This window comes from Ciconia boyciana, chromosome 7 (genome assembly GCF_034638445.1).
Source record: "Ciconia boyciana chromosome 7, ASM3463844v1, whole genome shotgun sequence".
Lineage (NCBI taxonomy): Eukaryota > Metazoa > Chordata > Aves > Ciconiiformes > Ciconiidae > Ciconia > Ciconia boyciana.
The window spans coordinates 64885187-64907943 of NC_132940.1; the positions used below are offsets into that span (position 1 = coordinate 64885187).

Below are 22757 nucleotides of genomic sequence, written 5' to 3' on the forward strand. Positions count from 1 at the left end.
AAATGTGACATGATGCGTGTGGATAGCCAAAACCAGAAAATGTGTAGAGTGTTGGAGGCGTTTTAACAGTGCAGTTGCAGGGGTTTTCAGTTTTGATATTTACGTCTTAATAATTTGGAGGTTTTCTTAGTTACAGCTCATACTTTTTACTAGCATTTTGTTTCAAAGTAGTTAGAAACGTCTTCCAGCTTTTGGATCCTTCACAGAGTTGTCCTGATGCATGGTCTTCTTTACAGCTACAGAGAAAAAAAGAGAAGCTGTTGATGTTTTTCTCTGAGCTTCCGACGTAGCCACCAATATCTGCTATATGCACACTTCCCTCAATCTTACCAAGTTTCTTGGTGTTTAAATACCTTGCAAAGAAAGAATCAAACAAAAAGAATATTTCATTATTTCACCACTGAATTAGTATTCACGGCAGCGAGTGGACTGTCAGTGCGTACGGAGGTCTGTACAGACGAGCCATGTGTTTCCACTCCAGGTGTCTGCATGCCTGGCTCACTGCGCTCCCAATAGCGCATCTCTCGGCATCCTTCATTTCTTAGCTTTATCTGAAAGGTGCTGCTCTCTGTTTCTCCACTTTAACCACTCATGGCTGAGAGCTGCAACACACCATCTCCTTTCATCAACACACCATCTCCTTTAATCTGCAGCCCTACCAACCAGCCTTGGGCAGCCTTGTAATACAAAAAGAGAGTTTATACTTAGTATGTCCCCATTTGGGGGTTTTTCTTAATCCCTGGTGGCACTTTCTTGTTCTGTTATTCCCCTGACCGTACCTGGCACGGTGGTGCCCTTGGGGAACCGTGCTGAGCTCAGCTCCAGGTTTTCCTTCCAGCTGTTTTAGGCAAAAGCCTAGGCCTCGCCACTGGGTTTTTCATCTCATTTAGATGGTGTTTGCCAGACACCATCCCGAGTGGATCACTGCTTTGGTTGGACCTGGTTAGATGGCACTCTCCTAAAATCACCATCTTCTGACTTTCTCATCGCTAGTCGAGCTCTGGAAAACCAAGCACTGACAAGCTGGTGTTATTTTGTCCTATTAACTTTGTACTTACGCTGCAGTCCCCTGAAGTACTTAAAATGCTCAAACTACTTGTCAACTTTGTTCAGACTCCTACTCAGACTCCCACTCACTAGCAATATGATTCTCTCAAGCTACTTTGATCTCAAAGGCGCTCAAGCAACTTAAAATGCCATTTGCAGACTGCACGTTCTGGGTACTTACATGGCTGTAAACTTTAGTAACTTCAAGTAATTACAATGCTCTATTACTTTATCAATTATATTCATGTGCTCACGCAATAAATAAGCCTGATTCTCTTAACCTGCTTTGATCTCGAATGCTCTCGAGCCCCGTACAGTGCCATTTGCAGACTACACGTCATGTACTTAAGGAGCTCCGAGTCCTATGAGTTCTCGAAGGACAGCAGAGTTAAAATGAGGGCATGGGATATTTGTTTAATCATATATGGCCTGTTTTTAATGATGCATGAAAAATAAGCTTTGAAAGTTGTTGCTTTCTGTTGCTTCTGCTTATCTTTTTAAACACAGAATTTACCAGTCCGATGAATCATGTAATCTTTTTCCCTGGTTTGGTCACTTCATCTCTCTAGTCATTTTGATTGATGGAAGTTTGTTAGGAAGGAAAAAACACAGTGGAGGAAATTACTGACTCCTGTCAGAAGAAAAAGCAAGCAGTTTCCTTTATTGAAAACTGCGTGTTTGTACAGAGAAAATAAAGATTAAAACTGCTTGAAGCACACATTTGGGGATTTATATCATGCAATAAAACAATCATGTGGAAATGAGAAGCTACATAAATAACTAGTTCAGAAAAGTCCCAGCATATACACACATTCAGAACGGAGAGAGAGCACAGCTTGCTGTAAATAAAAAGCCAGAATTTCAGCTTCCCAATCAGGTAGAGACACCTCTAGAGATTAAAACACAGAGATGGAGCCCGCTCGTCATTCTAATCATGTCACTTGTTTACTACAAAAGCAGAAATGGTGCTACCTGCTCTTGAAGTAAGATCTGATTGTGAGCAAAGCACAGAAAATGGGCAGTTAAATATAATTGCAGCAGCTGTTCATGATCCCGAGCGCTCCAGCTATTCAGCGCTCGAGCAGTTGTGTTGGTGACATTTTTCTTTTATTAGTGTTTTTCCATACCGAAGTCAATTTAATGAGAAGATCAGGCTGCTGGTGGTACATACAAAATGAAGAAAGCAATCTTTAAAAATCAAAATGGTGAAAATAAAAGCGATTGTGATGTAAAGGGAAAATACAACTTTGTCTGGTGGGAGACTACGTGAGACATCAACAAAACCCATCCCAGAGAGCACTGTCAAGGGTTTAATTTCTGTAATCATGAGCAGTTGGAGTTCTGCTACGCGTCAGCCAAGGAAACTAGAAAGTTAAATGTTTAAGGTACATGATACAAGGGGTCAGTAGCTGACTGTAGCAGGGTGCTGCATGTAGGGGAGCACTTCCACAGCAAGGGAGCAGACCTTTTCCATCCAGGAAATCTTTCCTGTCCTTCTTGGAAGGGCCAGTTTCCGAGGGTTTGCAGAGTGCTCACCCCCAGCTAACTCCCCTCGCCCCAGGGATGTCTTCCAAAGGCGGTAGAATTCAGCTGCATCCATTTGCCAGAGTAAAACAGAACTGCACTAAAATGGCTTGGGCTTCTGATACAATTTTGCATGTTAATTTGGCCTTTCTAGCAGCATGCAATATTAATAACGTGCAGCTTTGATGGACTCGACATCCTAATGCCTCTTTTTGTAAATCTTTCCCTTTAGGAAATCAGTGTATCAGAGCTACCAAATAAAATGAGTTCATCTAAAAATAGTCAAATGTTGACAAGATTTTTAGTGAAATTTGACTAAGGAAGCCTTATAAAATGAAAGCAGGCCAAAAGTGACAGATGGGTACAAATCCTTTCATAATCTTTAAATCCCTTAGGTTAAAAAGTGGCATTCTTGACTAGCTAAGGCTGGGTTAATTTTGTGCAAGAATATTTTTTCCTGCTGAAGCTTTATTGGATGTTAATCCTATTCCTTCGATTGATAGCATCTCTAAACATCTGGGGTGGTCAGTGACTACGCTGTACAAATACAAGTTTAGGATATTTCAAGGCATTTTGGCATTTAATTCTGGTGTGCCAGGTAGCTAAAGCCTGCTAGGAGATTCTGGTGGTGCTTTTGTACTGTAGTCAATAGGTTTTTCTTTAATGGATGGCTCCTCTCCCCCAGAGTCCGGTAGAAATTGGGTTTCATTATTGTGTGACAAAAAAGATGAATTTCATTTTTCCCTGCCGTGAAGCAGTCATGAAAGATACTGATGTTTCGGCACTGCATCCAGAGCCAGATGTCAGCCCAAAAGATGTTTTCTTAGCTAATATTTGCCAGGGTGCCCCGTGTTTCTTGGAGCCACCTGCAAGGAAAGCGAGTGGCTGCTCCTCCACGCGTCCTCCCAGGGGGGACCAAAAGCTCATGCCTGGCTGGACCCTGCACGCCTCTTCCTACAGGTGTGGTTTGTGTTAGATTTCACTTGAAAACTTTTAGGTACAGTTGATGTGCACCATTACTTGAGACACTCACTGTCAGTACCATTAAAGCGAATTTTTATGCTATAAGTCCATGTCCCAAACTGCCCAAATACTCTGATTTTAGGAACAAAATTAATTTTCTGCTGAGATAAAATGTGGCCATTAGCACCACAATGTATTGCACTTTGTCTCTGGATGAGATGGGGGTTTGTACTCGGCCTTCCCCAACCATGCCCAGGTGCTGTGCTCTCCCTGGGCATCACACGTCCCTCAAAGCAAGTGATGCATCGTCCCCCGTTCCTCACTCCCGATGTGATTTAGTATATAAGGAATGGATAAGGAGTTAAATCAACTCCTCGTATTCAGCCTGTATTTCTGTGCTTTGTAGAAGACTGGGTTTGGTTTTTCTAGTAGCTGCAGCTGTGAAAACCGGCTCTGAGTGTAAATCCAAGTCTCAGACCTTCATTCCAACTGCAGGACCGCAACCCACGTAGATCCAGTCCCATGAGCATTTGCTGTTTCTGGCAAAAGTACAGAAAAGCAAAAATGTCCAAGATTAAACTTCAGCCCAAGAGGTTGGCAAATCCGTCTGCTTCACACAAACGTCTATGCTAGTGTGGTCATGCTGGGAAAAGGTTAACTTTAATCATCGAGGGGCCGATGCTGCCCCTTTTTCAATTACACTGCTCCCTTTCAGGCAGTGCAGGCAGGTGTTTTTCCCCAGAGAAAGGGACTACAAGGAGAAAATGAGAAAATTAAAGCAGTAAAATTGCACCAGAAATATATCCTGTAATTTGGGATAATAAATACCTTGCTGGGAAAAATCCTTTTTTCCCACTGCAAAGAGCTTTACCAGGTAAAATCATCATTATGTTACATCGCAGTGAAGATTAAGTTATCTTTGCTATGATGTTTGTCTCGAGGTGGCTTGTGCACAGCAATAATCCATTAAAAATGCACAAAGAGATGTGTTGGGTTTGTTATGTCCACCTTCTTTAAAATAAAAAAAAAAGTATTGTCTAATAATGCACACTCGTGGTCGGACCATGCTTTTGGTATGTGTTTGACTGGTCCTTTTCACAGAGGGCTTGGTCTTTGGGGAAATACAGGAACACACTTTCAATAGTGGTGACTCACCAGGTGTTTAAATCCTTGTCCTGACAAGGAGCTTCGGGAATATTTCTCTTCCAGTCTCGCCTACAGCCATTACCAGTAAGGCAGGGTATGGGCATGCTCTGCTGACAGCATCGGGCAGAGCAGACATCTGTAATCTCACAATTATACAGTGATAATGGTCCTGCAAGAACATGTAACACTGCCAAATATGAAATAACCCGAGCCTAAAAAACGGTTGGGAAGCTTTATGTAAGTTTTTAGGAGGGATTTAAAGAGCAGGAAGGAGAGTCATGCACTAAACACGATAAAAACAACAGTTGCAAAGGCAATGGGTTGCACAGAATATGCAAGAACAAAACCAGGAGAGCCATAAAGAAGCTGCGAGGAAGAGAAGAGCCAGAAATTATATCTTTTTCTGAAGAAAAAGCATGTACAGGCAAATGGTCATAGTAAACGATGTGTTTCTAGTATCTCAAGGGATGTTGCTGGGAAGGCTGTCTGTGCGCTGTGGTGAGCACCCCTTGACAGGGGTGTAGCAATCCAGTAAATTTATTTTCTGATGTGTGGCAAACATGTCGACACAGCAGATGTGTAACAAACAGCGCTCGAATGTGTCGGGGCAACGTTTATTGCTGTGCCGGAGGCTTCCTTCTGACAAGGAGAAAACCAGAGTGGCCTGCAGGCCACCGCGGCTGGTGGCCTTCTCTCCAGCTCAGGTTTGGTTTTGAAATGATTTTTAGGTATTTGAGCCCAAGAACATGTTCTAAAGCAACTCCCTTCTTTGGGTCTTCGGTTGAGGCAGTGAGAACTTGGCGTTGTGCCTTTTCCAGATAATACAGTAGGAAGTTTTACTCCTTATAGCCAGATGATTACTGCTGAATTTATTTAATCTCTGCCTTAACGCTTTCTTTGGCATGTTTAATTTCTTTTACACATTAAAGATACATGTTAAACTTGGCCACCGTGAACCAGTGCTCTGTTTTTCTGCGGAGGACCAGTACCTACAGCAGAAATCACAGTGCAGTCACCAAGGGTAGAATTAATCTCTTTTCACTTTCAATGTCTGCATTATAGACATCCAATTCTGGGCAACTTGAGCTCTTCAGTAGTTATTGGAAAGAAACCAGCATTTCTAGTGTGATTCATGGGTTTATTTTAAGCATCTACTTTAGTATGTGAAGAGTCATATCCTAAACGTGCCCGCTCTTTTCCGCTGGCTGTGAATTAGCTTTTGCTCACAGGTAAAATAGAGGTAGACAGCTCTAGTTGGGAGTGGAACGCCAGCCTAAGTGTCTCTGTAGGTGTACACATAAAACCATTTAAATTACATTTCAGGGTGTAGCTTCAATGCAAACCGGGTGACTCTCTAATTTCCTGCGTCGTGGTCTTCCAGCTTTCTAGAATATTGGCAATGTTAGTAAACAACAGACATGTACTTAAGCCAGCCCAAGCGTGTTGTATTCTTTTGCTCCATTAAAATAAATTTTTATTTTTCATATAATTATAACCTTTCAGCAGAAGCTCAGAGCAGAAATAGCACTTTGAAAGGTGCCTACTTGCCTGTGAAATACTCTTCACTTCCTCATCAATTTTTGAAGCAGGTATTTAGCTATTTAAATTTGTCAGCTAGCAGTCGATTTTTCAGAACTGACATAAACACTAACAATACTTGGTTCAGAGTATTTGGTAAATATATTTATATATTTGGGAAGACCAAAAAAAAAAATTTTTATATATTTGGTGAAACCTCTGCGCAGGGTAGGTGCCATCGTGACTCTACAGGGCTGTGTCAGTAAGTTAGGGATGTTTTTTATTAATCACGTGAAGTGTTCTGTTCTTACTCAAGCATATGTAACTATTTTCAGTCTTGCTGTATAAATGCCATGTGCTCTTCACTTTGGTATTTATACATTTGTAGCAATTAAAAAGAATAATAAAAAATTCTACTGTTACCAAAGTCCTGCAGAGGGAGAAGAAATCAACACAGCCCTACAGACTGCTGAGATTCAGAAGTGTAATAGAAAATGTTTTTTAAACAATTTAATGGGTTTAATACTAATTATTACTAACTGACCATTTCCTTTCTGTGTACTTACCGATTAAGTCTGGAAAGCATCTTAAATGCACAAACTTAATTTTAGGTGGTTACTTAATTCAGTCATAACTTGTGGTAGGGTCAGTTCAGGTTGGTGCCCAGGGGAGGGGTGGTTTGATGTCTCCTGCATTCGGGAAAGGTTGCTCCTCCAACCTTTTAAAGGGTTTTTTCAGGGACGCTGCATTATCACCGCCTGATTGCCGTCTTCCCTGTTTGTATCTTTGGCCTAATGAAAGACATAAAAGTATGTAAGCTGTGGAGAATTAAAACCATTATTTGAGGTTTATTTTGCATAAGTTTGTGTTAGATTTAATTTGAAAACCTATAGATTCAGTTGATGTGCTGTCAGTAGGTGGTGACTGTCAGTACCGTAAGTGTTCTTCCTCAGACGCAGGTGCTGCATGTAGACAGACGTGAGCATGGATTTATCTTATTTTTTTATTATTTATTAAAAAGATATCAGACAGAGATAGCATTTGAAGACACAGCTTGCTGCAGATTCAGTGTAGGGAGAGAGAATATCTGTTCCAGGCCTCTGGGAGAAAGCCATCCATCTCGGTGGAGGTTTGTCACCTGCTGATGGATGCAGAGATAAATGCCTGAAGGGTCTTGTGAGTAGCAGTGAAGGCGGCAAAGTTTGTTCTGCCTACAAACCTGACAGACCTGACAGAGTTCCTTATTAAATTTCCCTGCATCATTACCCGAACAAGCATAAACAGCATTGCTGTAGCAGGGTGGAGCGGCACAAAATCATCACCAAATACACCTTTGCAAAACTCTTCATTACACCCGTAATTGCTAAATTTCATTATTGAAATAAGTATCTTCAGTCTCGCTGCTCCTAGCTTTGCCGTATCACATATGAAAAGCTAATATTTGGGTTCTTCTGAAAACATTTTAAGAGGAGAATCACTGAGAAGAAAATATGTTGTAATAATGTCAAGAACGTGCACATGCACAGGGATTTATGATCTAAGGGCGCTGCTGTGTTTCTGGAGATCGCTTGCACTCTTGCACACATCTTTGTGTCATCTGTCCTTGCGCTCTCCCCATTTGCAGCAGCGTTCAGCTCGTGCTAAGCCCTGCTTTGCATGCACAACCGCATTGCACGCCACAATCAATCACTGTGAGCCTTTTCCATTATTTCCCAGTGTTTGAATTATACATGGGGAGAGGTAGGAGGAAAAAGGAACAGGAACAAAAGGAGGCTTTCTGTTCTCAAGTGAAGCTTTCTTCAAAAGCCTAACCATAATCTGTAACAACCCATTAAGGTAAAGAAGTTGGTCATAAACAAGCCAAAACTGGCTCTTCCTCGTGCTATAATACCTTTCTAACAGTGGCAGTTGCCGAGTTTTGGCAATATCGGTCCTTTTTGCTCCCTCCGTGTGCGTCTTTTCCAGGCAGCTCTTGGATTACAGGCTGCAGCCGCTGTCTGCCAGCGGCTTGGGTGTATTTTAGAAAGGTGTTTGCCTGGGCTCTGTCTGCCAGTTGAATTTGCTGACCTCATACAAAAGTTCCCCCCAAACTGTGCTGTTTTCACTCAGCCACGTGCTGGGAGGATGATTTCTGAGGTGACAGCTCTGCCCCAAAAAAATGCATGTTCAGCAGATGTGGAGGTTTTGAATTTGCAAATGGGCAAAGTAAGGTTTGATACAGGGAACTGGAAGGTACAACCGGAAAATATAGAAGAAAAAAAGTATGGTCCAAGGTGACTTTTGGCTGGGCATTGGAAGATGATTAGCCCCAGAGTTTAATTAACCTAAAGAGGGGAAAAGTCACCAGCCTGATTTAAGCTGCCACCCTTGCTCAGACCAGCCAGCCTCAAATTACAGCTCAGTAAAATCTGCATCAGCGAATTTTGTCTGTTGGATAGTGGAGGGGATGGGGACAGAGTGAGGATCTTGAATTAAATCACAAACCTCCTTAATTGTGTGTAATTCTGGTGCGTTACCACTCCTCATCCCCTTTTTCCTCCTCCTCTTGCTCCCACTCTTCTGCCAGTGCAGAAGATACGAAGTAAGATCTTGATCCCTTTGGACAGGGTACATGTTTGTATTTGTAATTTGGCAATAGGCCTTGGGCACTGAATAAATAACTCTTAAATACCGCCTTGCTGTACAGCTCTGCCTGTATACTAATAAGTTCCTTATTTGTTCAGGAGTTAAGGCGAGTGATCCGTCATGCAAGTGCCTCAGGGCCAGCTGGAGAGTGTGGCAGATACTTACAGTGGTCCTCCGTGGAATTAGCTGCAGCCTGATAGACGGTCCTGCCACCGATGGGGGTTAGTCCTTCGTGAAACCCAACCCCAGGAGCCGAGGGACAATGCAGTCGTAGTAAAAACCATTTGTCAGATACAATTGCCAGCTGCAACGGGGATTTTCGTACAGCCCCGTTAAGGCTGAGTGATGCGGAGATGTGCACAGCATCTATAAGCTAGCTGTTAGTTACACTGTTTGTGAAGGATTTGCTAATTATATGTCTTGAGTTCATTTTAGTGCCTACCCGCTGACGCCTTATTTATAGCTGCTGCTTTAAATCTGGTATTATGGCTCGGACACCTCAGGAAAGTGCAGGTCAATTCCTGGGGCTCAAATGAAATTTTACAGCCTTCATCCTTTAGGCAGGACTGGGATAAAGCCAGAGATGTCACAGGACTCGGCATAAATTGGATGCTTTTAATTATTTTGGGTTTTTTTTTTTTTCCAAGTGGGTTTTTCATTTTGCTCCTACTTTTTCCATGTGATTACAGTCCTCGTTACAGTTGAATGTCACTAATAAAAGCCTGTTGAGCATCTAGCATAACATTTTCTAACTAGATAAGGTCAGTCATGCTCTCACGCGCTCTCATGGGGCAGCATGTGGAGCAGCGGCATGGCTGACCTTATTGCTGACACTTAAAATCACCAATGTCGGCTGTCCCTGTGCCGCCACCGGCAAACTTCTGCTTGGCTTAAAATGTGGGGTGGATCCTGCAGCAGGTCGGTACCCAACTGCCTCACTCAAAGCCAGTTAGTGTCATAAATGTAACATCTTTAATATCTTTGGCACTGTGATTGTGGAGGGGTTTATTTGTCTGAAGTTGCTAAGAGGATGGAATCCCTTTTTTTTTCTTATTTTTTGTGCGATCACTTCTGCAGACTGTGTTTTACATTGAAATTTGATATATTTCCATAATGGGAAATGCAAAGCTGTAGAAGATTTCTAATGGATCCATAGAAGATCGGTCTTACAGATCACAGAATTTGGGACAAATCTTAACAAAGCAGACTACACATATCTCACTGTAAAACTTTTAGTGGCTTTTATTTGGTTTTAAACTTTTATCCAGCTCTTCCTTAGAAAAGTTAAGGTATTGTTATTTTGAGGGAGTACCCTTATCTTTCCCAATGAAAAATGTCCAACTTCTTCCTGAATACCCTAGGTTCATGTGAGCAGCTTGCGTTAACAGAGGCGCTTTGGGCCTGGAAGAGTCGTGATATTCTCTGGTTCCTCTTCCACCGGCCGTTTGACCCGATAGAAATCCTACCGCTTTGTTCTGAGATTGCTCAACACAGTTGCCGCGCTAAACAAAACCAAGCTAGTTACTGCCTTGGCTCAGAGTTACTCGGATCTCCTAGGGATGCCTCCACTTCAAAGGATAAATTACATGAAACTACCCCTAAATTTTCCTTCTGCTGTAGAGGTCTAGGAATTGGGGAAAACATGTTCAACAACAGATTGAGGGGGAAAAAAAATTAGGTGTAATTCCTATTTGAAAGCAATAACTTTTGTTTTTCAGTTTATACAACCTGTGCTTTTCAGCAAGGGAATGCCGCGTGCTCGCCATTGTTTGAGCTGAGGGCTGCGCTTCGTCTGCTCTGCCTGACATCTCTAAACCTCATGCTAAGCTAGACCCTTCGCTCTTGTTGCTTGGCTTACGCAGCAGCTGGTTAGAGCTATTGTAGGAATATGGTTTGCAGTAGCAGTAGCAGGATCCCTATCTGAATATACACTGCATTGCATGATCGTCTACACTCATTTTAGTTTCCAGTGCTTCAGGAGCTCTTACAATCAGAATTCAGACTTTGCAGTTTGCGTGCAAACGCTAGTGTTGCACTGACCACACAGACTGTGTTTCAGCCTGTAGACATCGAAGGCTCACAGGGAAGTGTCAGCAAGAGATTTCTTTTCCTCTCATGCACAGACCTTAGCGTAGGCATTTTTTCTTGTCGTATCACTGCAAGGCTGCATGGGAGGTTTAACTGCTGCAGAACAGCCGAGCCTGTCCACAAAGGAGATTGCACGTGTGGTTTTCTCCACTTTAATAGCCTGGTGACATCCAGAAATTTCTAACCAGGAAAAAATAAACCTTTTTCAACATATTTCTACTTCTAGCATATTAAACGGCTGAGTGGGATGTTCAGGTGAAACTAAATACGGGAGCGATGCCAAGAAATCGACTTTTGAACTGAACTGGAGATTCCCTTCGTATTAAGATTATTTTTCGTAAGGGCAAGAAATTAATCACGCGGCGCTAGGATAGCATGAAGGTGGGAGCGCTCCCCGTTTCCACTGCGGTATTGATGAGGCAATGTCAGAGCAGTCTGGAAGATGGAGAGGCTGCCCAAAAGGGTGTCCATTTTTCAGTAATTAACTTTTGTTACCTGATGCACAAAACTTCCTTCCAGCTCTTCTTTTCCGACCTGGAAAACACTTTTAGGTATTTTTTACATAGCTGAGTAGGAACATCTACATGAATCTGTTAGTCTGTAAGTAAATCCCAAATATGATTAATATAATATGATTAATGGTAAACAGGAATAAGTTACATATACTGATTGCTCATTGATTAGACAGGAAAATGGGATCTATCTAAATAGAAATACAATATGGTTCTCTGTTTCAAATATAAAATCTTAAAATAGTACTGCATACAGCCAGGTAGGAATTGTTTCGTGGTGAAAATAAGCTACGATCTTATAGAGGTTTGAAGTAATTTCTGTGTATTTCTAAGAATCCGATGTTTCTTTTAATCTATTTTAAAAGAAGGAGTTCTTTTAATTTTAGGGGGAAAAAAACTTTATGTTGAGATGATTAAGGAATTATGAGACCTTGAATTTTCAGAATGGTTATTTTTAGGTTTGTGCTTTACAGAACTGGATTTTGCAGAAGAATTTTGTTAACTGAAAGAAAGGGCAGGTGCAGCTCATTTGTAGGAAACACTGGCACTGAGGGGCTTCAGGGACGAATGCCTGTATGATGTGTAGGCTGTTCAGTCCCATATACCTTGCAAGACATTTGAGGATAAGGAGGTGGGTACTTTAAAAACACACATGTATTTTTGAAAGGTATTGTGAGTCAGCAGCAGTTTATTTCATTCGCAGGCGGTTAGCCCAGTAATTTGCCAAAATTGTGTATTTTGGAGATTATAATAGCATTTTCTCTAATCTGCGTAGCTTCTGCTAAAAGAAATTGTGTAGCTATTTAAACATTTCAATAACCTATAAAGGACTAAAGGACGAAGACGTGCTAATGAGCACAATTAGCTTGGCCTTTCACAATATCTTTGATGAAGGTTGGATGTCATTAGAGAAGCCAAAAATGCACGTGAGGAATGGCACCTTGGATTAGAAACCAGCCAAGGAGGAGGCGTGCAGATCGTTGGGATCCAGCAAAAGGTCCATCCCAGCAAAAGGTTTTACAGTCATCCTACCCCAATTACAGGTTTTACAGTGATCCCACCCCAATTACAGGTTGTTGGGATCATTTTTGTTTGGAGAACTGTTGTTTTCAGTACCTGACTTGTCCCTCCTTTTCCGTGCAGACATGGTGGTTTGGGGAGTATCAGAGCAAGGAAAGGCCTTTAGCCCCTGCAATTCCCGCAGTTCCTCTCCCTGCCGTAGCACGAATGAAACATGAATGTCTGCCGCTTGGTTTTATCATTGTTTATCTTACAGATAAGCAGTGGATAATTAGATTTATTTTTATGGCTTTGGATTAGAATTGGTGGGTCACTTGGAGGGCACGCAGAGGCGGCGTTTCATGGTCTTGATGATCTCACACCAGTTTTTATCCATATTCCTGGCGACTGGGAAGCGAGAGACTCTCTTACCCTCCCTCATATACTTACTTACAGTGATTTTCTCAGTCTTGCCTATTCCACAGGCTATAATCAAAGTTTTATTTGCATTGCCTGAGGGGTGTGTGCACAGAATAGAAATTCAGGAGACATGTAGCTGGTCTTGATGGGAGGAGCTGAGGCAGGTGGGCACAGAGGACAGCTATATTAATGATAAAAACATCACATATCTGCCCTGAAAACTACTGGAGTCTTATTGTTTAGGATGTAAAGTGCCTGTAAGGCAAGTGGAAATGCATGGTCTATAAATGAGAAAGAAGCTGCACACAGTGTGAGTTGCTAGTGGAGAGTAAATATAAATCTATATTTTTGTTTATCCCGCTTTTTGCACTGTTCTGAGTAATTCTGTTTCCTTCTGGTGATTATTGAAGCTCGAAAATACTAGTTCTTGCTTAATTATTGTGTGAATTCAAGCTTGAGCACTGTTGAAAAAAGATGGGAAGGGGTTTTTTGAGTTGTTGTTTGTTTTTTAATCAGTCCAGCCAAGTAAGTACCAAATTTCTTGACCTGCAGTCGCTCTGACTGCATTTCTGCTCAAAGGGTATGGTAGACCTCTACTCTCCGGCAGTCAGGCATCACAGGGGTGCTACTGTACACCATCAGTTTGTGAAAGGGGATCCAGACTTACCAAAAAGCGGTTGTCTGGGTTGATTTTACGTGCCTCCCATCCGACTTGGAGTCACCGATAAGGCAGGACTGGCCAGAGCTGTCATTCCAGTGTCAGTTCCATACCCAGATAAGGGATCCAGCTGCTTCAAACCTGCTGCTATTTTTAAAGATGCTGTCAGTGCAGGGCTCATGCTGTTTACATAGAAATTTTCCCCAGCTCTATGTCTGACCCTATGAAATGTGGATTGTGAAAGCCGTGTCCATCCGAGCATGGTGCAGGTCCAGGCACCCAGGATATTCCCTTTCTAATTAAGGTTACTGGGGATCTTTTTCCCTGCGGCTTCACAGTGGTCCCAGCTGGTGCAGCCCACCTCCTCCTTCTGCAGACCGTCTCAAAGGCTGCGCATCCTTCGCCTGTGAAGCTTTGTGCGCTTCCAGTCATTTTCTGGTCTCCTTGCATGTCTGTCAGTCTCTAAAAATTAATATTGATTACATTTGGGTTTTTTCTTTCTTTTGTCACTTTGCTTTGTTACCAGAGATGAGATTAGACTAATTTCCTATTGTGCAGACTTCTGTTTAATACAGATGAGCTGTCAAAAGCCATACCTGTGCAGGAATTAATGTAGCTTTTAGCCCTCTGGGGTTTAATACTTTTAGGCTAAACGCTAAGAGGACAGTGTTGGTCTCTCCAAAGATAATGGTGATGGTCTCTGGTTTTGAGGTCATCATTCTGCCAGTTTTCTTCTTTTTCCCTACGGAGTGAAGCTGAGTGAAACTCCAAACATTGGATGTGTTAGAAAGCCGAGACGAGGCAGCAAAGCGACCTGCTCCTTCTGCTGCGGTGGTACCACGAGGTGCCTGATAGTGCTTTCCACACCGCCTCACCAACTCGAGGTTTGAGGGCAGCATCATGGGATGTTGGAGTAGGAAATGACACCCGGGGAGCTCATGGGAGAGAGCCACCCCATCCAAAGCGGGCTGCAGGAGATGGGCAGTGAAAGTGTTGGGATAAATATCTGCGAAGCAAACAGGCTGACGCTTTATTTGAGAGAAGAGGTGGTCTCTGGGATGGAGAAGCAGGTACGGAGGTCTGGTGATGTATGTGTTTGCAGATGGGGCTACGCAGAAGCAAGTCTACAGAGGGGACTGGGGCTGGTCAGGGAGAGGAGAGGAGAGGAGAGGAGAGGAGAGGAGAGGAGAGGAGAGGAGAGGAGAGGAGAGGAGAGGAGAGGAGAGGAGAGGAGAGGAGAGGAGAGGAGAGGAGAGGAGAGGAGAGGAGAGGAGAGGAGAGAGGAGAGGAGAGGAGAGAGGAGAGGAGAGGAGAGGAGAGGAGAGGAGAGGAGAGGAGAGGAGAGGAGAGGAGAGGAGAGGAGAGGAGAGGAGAGGAGAGGAGAGGAGAGGTCTTCAGAGATGCCTGTGATTAGAGGAGCAAAGGGGAAAACTAGGAGAGAAGAGTGTCTTATCAGCTGAGAAGAAGCGCTGAGCTGGCTGTGCTGGAGGCAGGTAAGAGGGATGAGAAAAGCTTGCTGTCTGCACTGCGGCTGGAAAACTCTGTTACGGTCTTGGCAGAAGCCGTTCCGATGGGGAGCCTGGGGCAGAGGCTGTGTTGGAGGAGGCGTAGCGTGGAGCTGGAGGGAAAGAAACCTCCAGCAGTGACTGCAAATGGCATCTTCAATGAGCACACAGGTGAGACAGGAAAGCAGTGATAGCCATAAAAATCATCAAGGGTAATGATGGTTTTTTAGAGAGGGGTATTACCAAGATGCGCTGCAAAAGAAAAGAGCCAGAAAAGCATAGGGATGAGGTGATAACAAGTAAAAAAAGTTAAAATCAAGTCACTAGAGTAGGAAGATGGGTCGATGGGAGGCAGCACACGAGCAGCCTTGGCATGGGTTGTGCAAATGGGGAAGCAATGGTTAAAACGTAGGAGGGGGAAGTCTCGTTTCTCAGTTTTGTCTGAGAAAAGAGACTCTGTGCGAAGAGGCACAGAAAAGGTGGGGGAGGACTGGGAAAAGCAGTGAGGAGGCACATGCGGGAAGGACAGTTGTTCAGGAGGAAAAGCCTTGGCCAGGGACTTTTGCCATTTAAAAGCCTGAGATAAGGGCAGGGTGGAGGTGTGATTTCTCATGAAGGAGGGATGGGCAAAAGTTCAGGGTTGAAGAGAGCGATGAGGGGGAAGAGGTTTCACGTGCTGATGGCCTGAAACCTGTGGGGCATGAGAAACATGGAAAACGGAAGGAAAACTCGGCAAAGAGGGAGAAAGGAAGCAACGTGGTGAGCACCTTGTGAGATTAACTGCATTTTGCTAATGGATTACGATGAAACAAGGGCACTGAGGGAACTTCTACCAGCTTGGGCCATCCGGAGCCCAAGAGCTCTGGTCCTCATCCCGAGCTGCCCTGCCAGCGGGGATTTGGAGCCAGGCATCCGCAGGATTTTTTGACACCACACATGAAGTGGCAGATCTCCAGCGGCTGCAGGGTGAGCTGGGTCATACCTGGGCTCTCTAATGCCTTTTAATGCATTAATCAGGCCTTGTTTGCACTCTGGTGACTTTTCCTCCTTTCGATAAAGCGGTTATCTAAGAACTGATAGAGCCCGTGCAGCCTTGACTTTTACAAGGTGCCCTGTCTGATACTGAAATACAACACCAATAATCTTACCTGACTTAAAAAAAAAACCCAAACAAAAAGAAAACCCTATCTCTGCAGCCAGTATAGTACAGGTTTTAAATTTTCTGGTGATTTTCTTTGTAAACTGCTCAGCAGGGTATTATTCAGGCAGCTGCATCAAGGGACCAATATAACATGTGTTCTCAATTTTGGACCCTTTATGTTGGGAATTTTCCGTTGTGCAATTGCATTAAATCTGAGGCGGCTGACAAGAGCACGATGTTTTCTAACTCTACACAAGGTTAAATGACTGAAATAAAAATAGATGGAAAAGAAAACAAAGTAAAATAAGTTTGCTTTCTCATGTAATGGCAGGCAGTAGCGTGAGGTCAGGGACTTAACGATAGCCCAGCCATCAGTCAGGGACCGTGAAACAACTGATCCTCCCTAAATCACATTGGAAATTATCTTCTGTTTCAGACGCTCGTTCTCTTTCATTCACACAGATCATATAACCAAGAAGACTGTGTTCAAAGTTATCATTTTTATATAAATTGTGGTAATAATGACTGTATTTGTGAAGCATTTTACTTTCTAAACACCAGGCCTCTAGGATGTCATTTGCAGTATTTTCCTTACTAGGAAACGTATGATTTTTACTACTGCCTGTAGGAAAAAATACACGCTGGGCTGGTATCACGGGAAGGGGGAAGGCAATCTGCAGAGCAGCAGGGTGGTCTTGCACAGAGAAGCGTCGATGCGTTCACAGATGCGAATGTCAGGCCAAGACGGCAGCTAGAGGTAGAGCAGGAGCTCTGATCTTCAGAAAGAAGCATCAGTTGGGTGGCGGATCACGGCGGTTTGCAGCCTCGTGGGTGGTGCGTGGGTCTCTCTCCTGCAGCACGCCGGGATCCTCCTGGAGTTGGCTTTGGCTCTATATCCCCATCCAACAGGGCTTTCACTTTTGCCCCCATTTTCCATCTCACAGGTTTTGTTTTCAACCCAAATAGCAAAGAAAGACAGCTGTTCTTTTCCTCTCTGAAGTTTAGATGAAATGTGAGACCAGCTTCAGCAGGTACCAGCCCTCTAGTCTCTTGCAGATTGTCAGCACGATGCTGCTTGAACGTTTGTTAAGGAAAGTTTCATAAAGAAAAGCAAGGGAGGGTGCCATTTATTGCTATGATTTTCTTACTGAAGCAGAGCTTTATGCATTTGCAGAGTTACTAGCTTTTGTTCAGGCAGAGAATGAGGTGACCTCAAATGCTAAATCCCATTTTGTTCTGCTTAAATGACCAGCTGCACCCCACTATAGTAGTTTGTACCTTCATTATTATTTTCTTGTCTTTGTGTTTTGGATACTGGTGTCTTCATTACCAAGTCCTCCAGCGTTAGAGCAGGTCTGTTCACCAGGGTACTAAGGCCGGACACCTGCATCCGAACAGGGTGGGTATCCAGCTGGCAGGCGCCCCTTTCAGCACAGCTTTCTTCACACCCTTCGGTGCAATCTCGTTTAGTCTTCAGAGGAGATATTTCTCGAGCAGGCAGCTCATTTTGCTGGGTTCCTCGGGTCATCCTGGTGGACAGGTTCCTCTGCATGGCCTGTCGTGAGGTGAGCCATTAAGTTGTGCAGTTAGCAGGGGGTTTTAGCAACAAACAGGAAACTATATCCATTTAGGTCTGCAATGTGTCAGTCAATTGCAAAAAATTATATTTTTATATATATATATATATATATGTATATATATGCGCCTGTCTTGTGAAAAAATAGCTCTAGCTTAGAGCTGTGCAAGACAGACCATTAAGCTAAAAATAAATCTTCAGAACACAGTGCATCTAAACACAACTTGTTTATTACTGGCTATTTTATTTATACCAGTCATGGGATATTCAACTACTGACATGGGAACAGCAAAACATAGTTTTTAATTCTGGGTTTGGACAGCGACGCAACAAGCGGCAGCTATGAGAATTTAGCTGTAAGACCACAGAGCATAGACCTAAACCCTAATCTAGCTCCCCAGGAGCAAAACCAGGGGTCAGGATGCCACGGATGGTAGGCAGTGCTGGAACGCCCCGTTGCCGGCATCTTCATTAAAACCGTGTCTTTGTCTGATTAAAACGTACCAGCAGAGACGCGTTGCTTTGTAACACTGCTGGTGGTTGGCTTTCATCACTGGGGCCCTTCATCAGGCATGCTGGCCCCAAGTGCTTCTTCCAGAGCACCCCAGCTGTGGATGCATCTTTTTTTTTTTTAAGGAATATCAGATGTAAATTAACAACAGAGGTGAAAACTCAACCATGTGCTTCTCTGGTCTACCTAAAAGGAAAAGAAAGCAGCCATTACGTTAAGTTTATTTACTGTTGAAGGATACTAGAGTACCTTTTGTAAAAATTTTAGCAGTGCCATGTAATCTAAACTGAGTGCCAGGCACGTTCCCTTTTAATGTTTGTTAGTGTATATCTAAAAACTCACTTGCTATCTTCCTGTTCTAAAATATGAATGAAATTGGGACATCTGGTCCAAAGCCCGTGCAAGGAGTATTTGTAATAGCTGGAGTTTTTATGAATACAGCTCGCACTAGCTAGAAGGGGAAACTATAGAAAAGGCATGGTCTTAATGGGCTTTGCTTTGCTCAACATTCATTCCGCTTAAATGAGGAAAATAAAAACTACAGTGTTCTCACTTGAAAAACAGCCAATTTCTCCAATATTTTCCTGCCACTTTAGCCAATAAATACTATGCCTGTTGGATACGGTTGTCAATGACTAACTACATTTTTGTGTATTTAAAGGTTAAAGTAATTAAAAATGTCACATCTTTTCCTCTTTTCAATAAAAAAATTTAAAAACTTACCTCAGTTCTTGAGGGGATGAGGGGAGAGAGCTCTGTTTTACCCATGCACGGTCCAGTGCAGTAGTTCCAGTTCACGGAAGCTGCAAGTGGGCTCTGGGGCTAATTTGTACTTTTCTCTTATTACTTTCCTTGGCCATTAGGAAAAGCCGGCCCTCAGACAGAGACTGGAATACACTCCTCCCACTTTATCCCCTCTCTGCCATTATTAATAGGAAGAACATTTTCCTGCTAATCACTTTTATGTATATATACACACCCATATATTTGTTTTGCTTCCCGTTCCCTTCTGTTTTTTCCAGGTACAACTTGTTTGATCGCGCTGTTGTCAGATAAAGAACTCACAGTGGCCAACGTTGGTGATTCGCGAGGAGTCTTGTGTGACAAGGATGGGAATGCTATCCCCTTGTCACACGATCACAAGCCCTACCAACTGAAAGAGAGGAAGAGGATTAAAAGAGCTGGTGAGTTGTAACGTTTTTGCTTTGGATTGAAGGTTCATCTTTTTTCTTCTCTACTCTGTCAATAATATAGACTTTTCCCCTGAGAGAGCCTGAAAAGTACCAGACTGAGGCATCAGCAGATAAAATCTTCCATTATTAATACAGCACTTTTCAGCGGGATTTCATGGTGCAGAGAGAGAAGTGGAAGCAGATTGACCTAACCCTTAATAAGCCAGTGTCAGAGTAAGAAGAGCAGCCTTCATCTTCAACAGCCTGTTGACCGTCACAGCCAGTTCCCTTGTGATCTCTGCAGGGAGCAAATTAATAAACAGGAGCAGTGGCATTACAGGCTTCTTCACACCAAACCGTATCAGCAGGGTTTATGTGAGAGGCTGGGTCTGAAGCTGAGTGAGGTTTAGTTCCTAAAATAAGCAGAGCATGAATCTAATTCATCAAAGCTATTTTTTGTTCCCATATAGTGACTGCTAATGAGCACAAACATGTAAATTGTAGCAGGAGTACAGGGAAAGAATATAAGAAACAGCAACCTTTCCGCAATAAATCTTTCTTGCTTTCATCACTTGTCAATTTAGCGACCTCCTGGGCTAGAAGTTACGTTTGGATCATCAAGTTTAATAGCCAATTCTCCATGAATTTTTCAAAGTCTCTTTTGAACCCATTTCTGGTTTGGCTCCCACAGCAGCCTGCAGCAGCAAATTATTTGATGAGGAAAAAAAGTTCCTCTTGTTTGTGTTAAGCCTACCGAGGAGCATTGCCTCCAGAGATGCATTGCCTCTCTGCCTCCACTTCTTTTTCTGTAAAGTGGAAATAACAAGTTTTTCCCTGAGTATAAAACATTTTTAAAACCTACAAGTTATCAATAGGCTCACACCAGCATAAATGCCCGTACGTGCACACTGTGTGCTTTCCTCTCACACCACCTTCATCGCTGAGGAGGTGTAAGAGCAGCGGGGATCCTGCCTGCTGCTAGACAGAGAGCCGAGGTCACGTATGTTCCCCAAAGGGGAAGAAAAAGTATACAGATCCTAAGAAGGAGGAATAGGAAGATCTTGGTCTCACTTTGCTTCAACTCTGTACTTGGGGGATGTATCAATAAAATCTGGAGATTTTTCTTTAAAATTGCTTCCCTCTTAGCCAAGTCCAGGGCCTCTATGCAATTGTTCACTTAGAGAAGGCCTTCACATAGGAGAAAAAAAATAATTTAGGTATTTCTTTTGTGTAGAAGTGAGGCTTTATAACACAGCAACGTGAAAAATAAACCTGGATTTTTGCAGGAATTTCCAACTTTGAAAGAAATTATTTTAATAGACGAGTAAATGTTATAACTATCTGCAGCTAAACAAGAAATATTCTGTCTAGCCTAGAGACAAAATTAATTCACTTTGCTGTTACCTGTTGTCCCATTGTATTATCATAACTGATATGGCCTCACAGTGCTGTTAAAAACATACAATCCCCTTTATACTACTGCTGGATACTTTCACAGTTTGGAACATCCCTTCTTTATGCACAGTAAGTGTAAAATTGAGGCAAAGTGCCCAAACTGAATTATCAAGCCTACATGGCTACTGTGACAAAAGTACCTGACTTTTTTCCACCGTCTAGATACTTTCTTGTCATGTAGAACTGAAGAAAGCGACAATAACCACATAGTTATGTTACATTTCGGTTTTCCAACTTTACATTGCACCATCAAGCTGCACTGTCCAGTGTCCTATAGGTAGTTATGAAATGACGGCACATTTGTGTTGGTAGGATTAGATTTCATTTAAAAGTGAAATCCATATAGCCACGGTTGAGAAAATATCCTTCAAACCTCAGTCCGATATAAATCAATTTGAGGCAGCCTGAAACAGCAGCTCAAAGAAAAGCGTGACTTGCCCTGTGCATTTCAGCGGGGCGTTAACATTGGGATGACAAGTCTAAACTAATCCGTCATTTTTTGCTGCTATGGTGGATGTTAAGGAGGCTCGCTGCTTGCTGCTGTCAGCAGGCGGTGGATGGGGAATGAATTCAGTCTCTCTCTTTTCCCCGCTCCCAGCAACTGCGTACAAAGTCTTAGTCAACCCACAACCTGAAAAAAACCTTCCATTTATCAGTCCGACGTGGCTCGTGCATCTCTCGCACTGAAGCCCCAGAAGGTTTCTCGTGGGAGTTCCTGCAGTGCAGTCAGAAGTCACTGGTACCCAAGCCTGCAGCCAAATGCCAAAAGGAAAGACAGCAGCTAAGACAACAGGGCAGGGCCCTCGATTTTGAGCTGAGGTGCTGCATTCTGTGGAATTACCTGCTCCGCAGCATGGCTGTACAGTTAACAGTGCCGGTCACAGGGTTTTTGTCAAGACTGACTGTTATTTTCACAAGAGGCTGGCTGATGCACGCTCACAAGTGCTGTGGTGCCGCTCGTCTCGCAGCTGAATGAGATCAGGGTCCCACCACCCTGACTCATTCCTGTGGGATAGGGGAATGCATGTCCTGTGACACACGGATGCTGGTTTCCCCAGGAAGCACAAAGAATCTCCTCCTGCTCAGGAGCCTGAGTGATGTATAGAGTATCAGCATTAGAGAGTGGCCTTGAAACAACCGTGGCTTTGGCTTGTGAAGAACCACTCAGTTGCAGAGCCACAAGGTGACTGTCACTGACAGAAATTTAAGTCATTCACCTTGAACATAATCCTCTGAGCTCAGCGCTCGATAACATGCAAAATGTTTGTGTGGTTGCCAAAAAGCTTCTATTTCTTTAATGCCTTTTCTTCTCCGGTGACAGCCAGTGCTGCAGAATGTTTGCTTTTCCATGAGCATTTTTATGTATTCTGTATGGATGGCTTTATGAAAGAAAATGTAAGAAGTGCCAACAGACACTTCAGCAAACCACAGGAATTCAACTTGTGCCATAGGCAGTTCCAGGTGCCATGTGAGAATGGCACCAAAAAGTCACTTAGGATGCGTAAGCACAACCTGCAAAGACTGGAGTAAGTATGCTGCAGCGAGCCAGCAGCATCAGCTATCTCCTCTGCAAGTACAGTAATGGGTGCAGGCACTGCTGTCCTCTAATCGTGTGTAAAATGTCTGCTTGAAACTGCCTTTTCTTAATTGCATTTTGCTTCCCCTGTCATCCCAGTACGTACACATGATTACACTCCAGTTCCTATAGTCCTAATTGCTTAATGAAAGCCCTCCCTGTGCTGGTGAGGAGGTGGCTGTGTAACGTTCAACCGAGGCACCCTCAAAACCCACAGCAGCAGCTGGACGAGGTTTGTTTGACTGCACATCTGAAGAGGAGTTGCAGTAGGCTCACCAGTCCTTCCTTTTTTTGACTAGGGAAGGAAACATCTTCATAATG

At 43.3% G+C, this 22757-nt stretch overlaps 1 protein-coding gene across 3 annotated transcripts in view; it reads left to right on the forward strand.

Moving 5' to 3' along the window:
• The window catches only part of PPM1L (protein phosphatase, Mg2+/Mn2+ dependent 1L), a 105052-nt gene that overhangs the window by 76209 nt on the left and 6086 nt on the right, over positions 1–22757 (forward strand). For all 3 annotated transcript variants that reach the window (XM_072868174.1, XM_072868173.1, XM_072868175.1), the window contains one exon: positions 19256–19417. In XM_072868174.1, coding sequence (XP_072724275.1) covers positions 19256–19417 — 162 coding nt within the window. The remainder of the gene's footprint in view (positions 1–19255; positions 19418–22757) is intronic.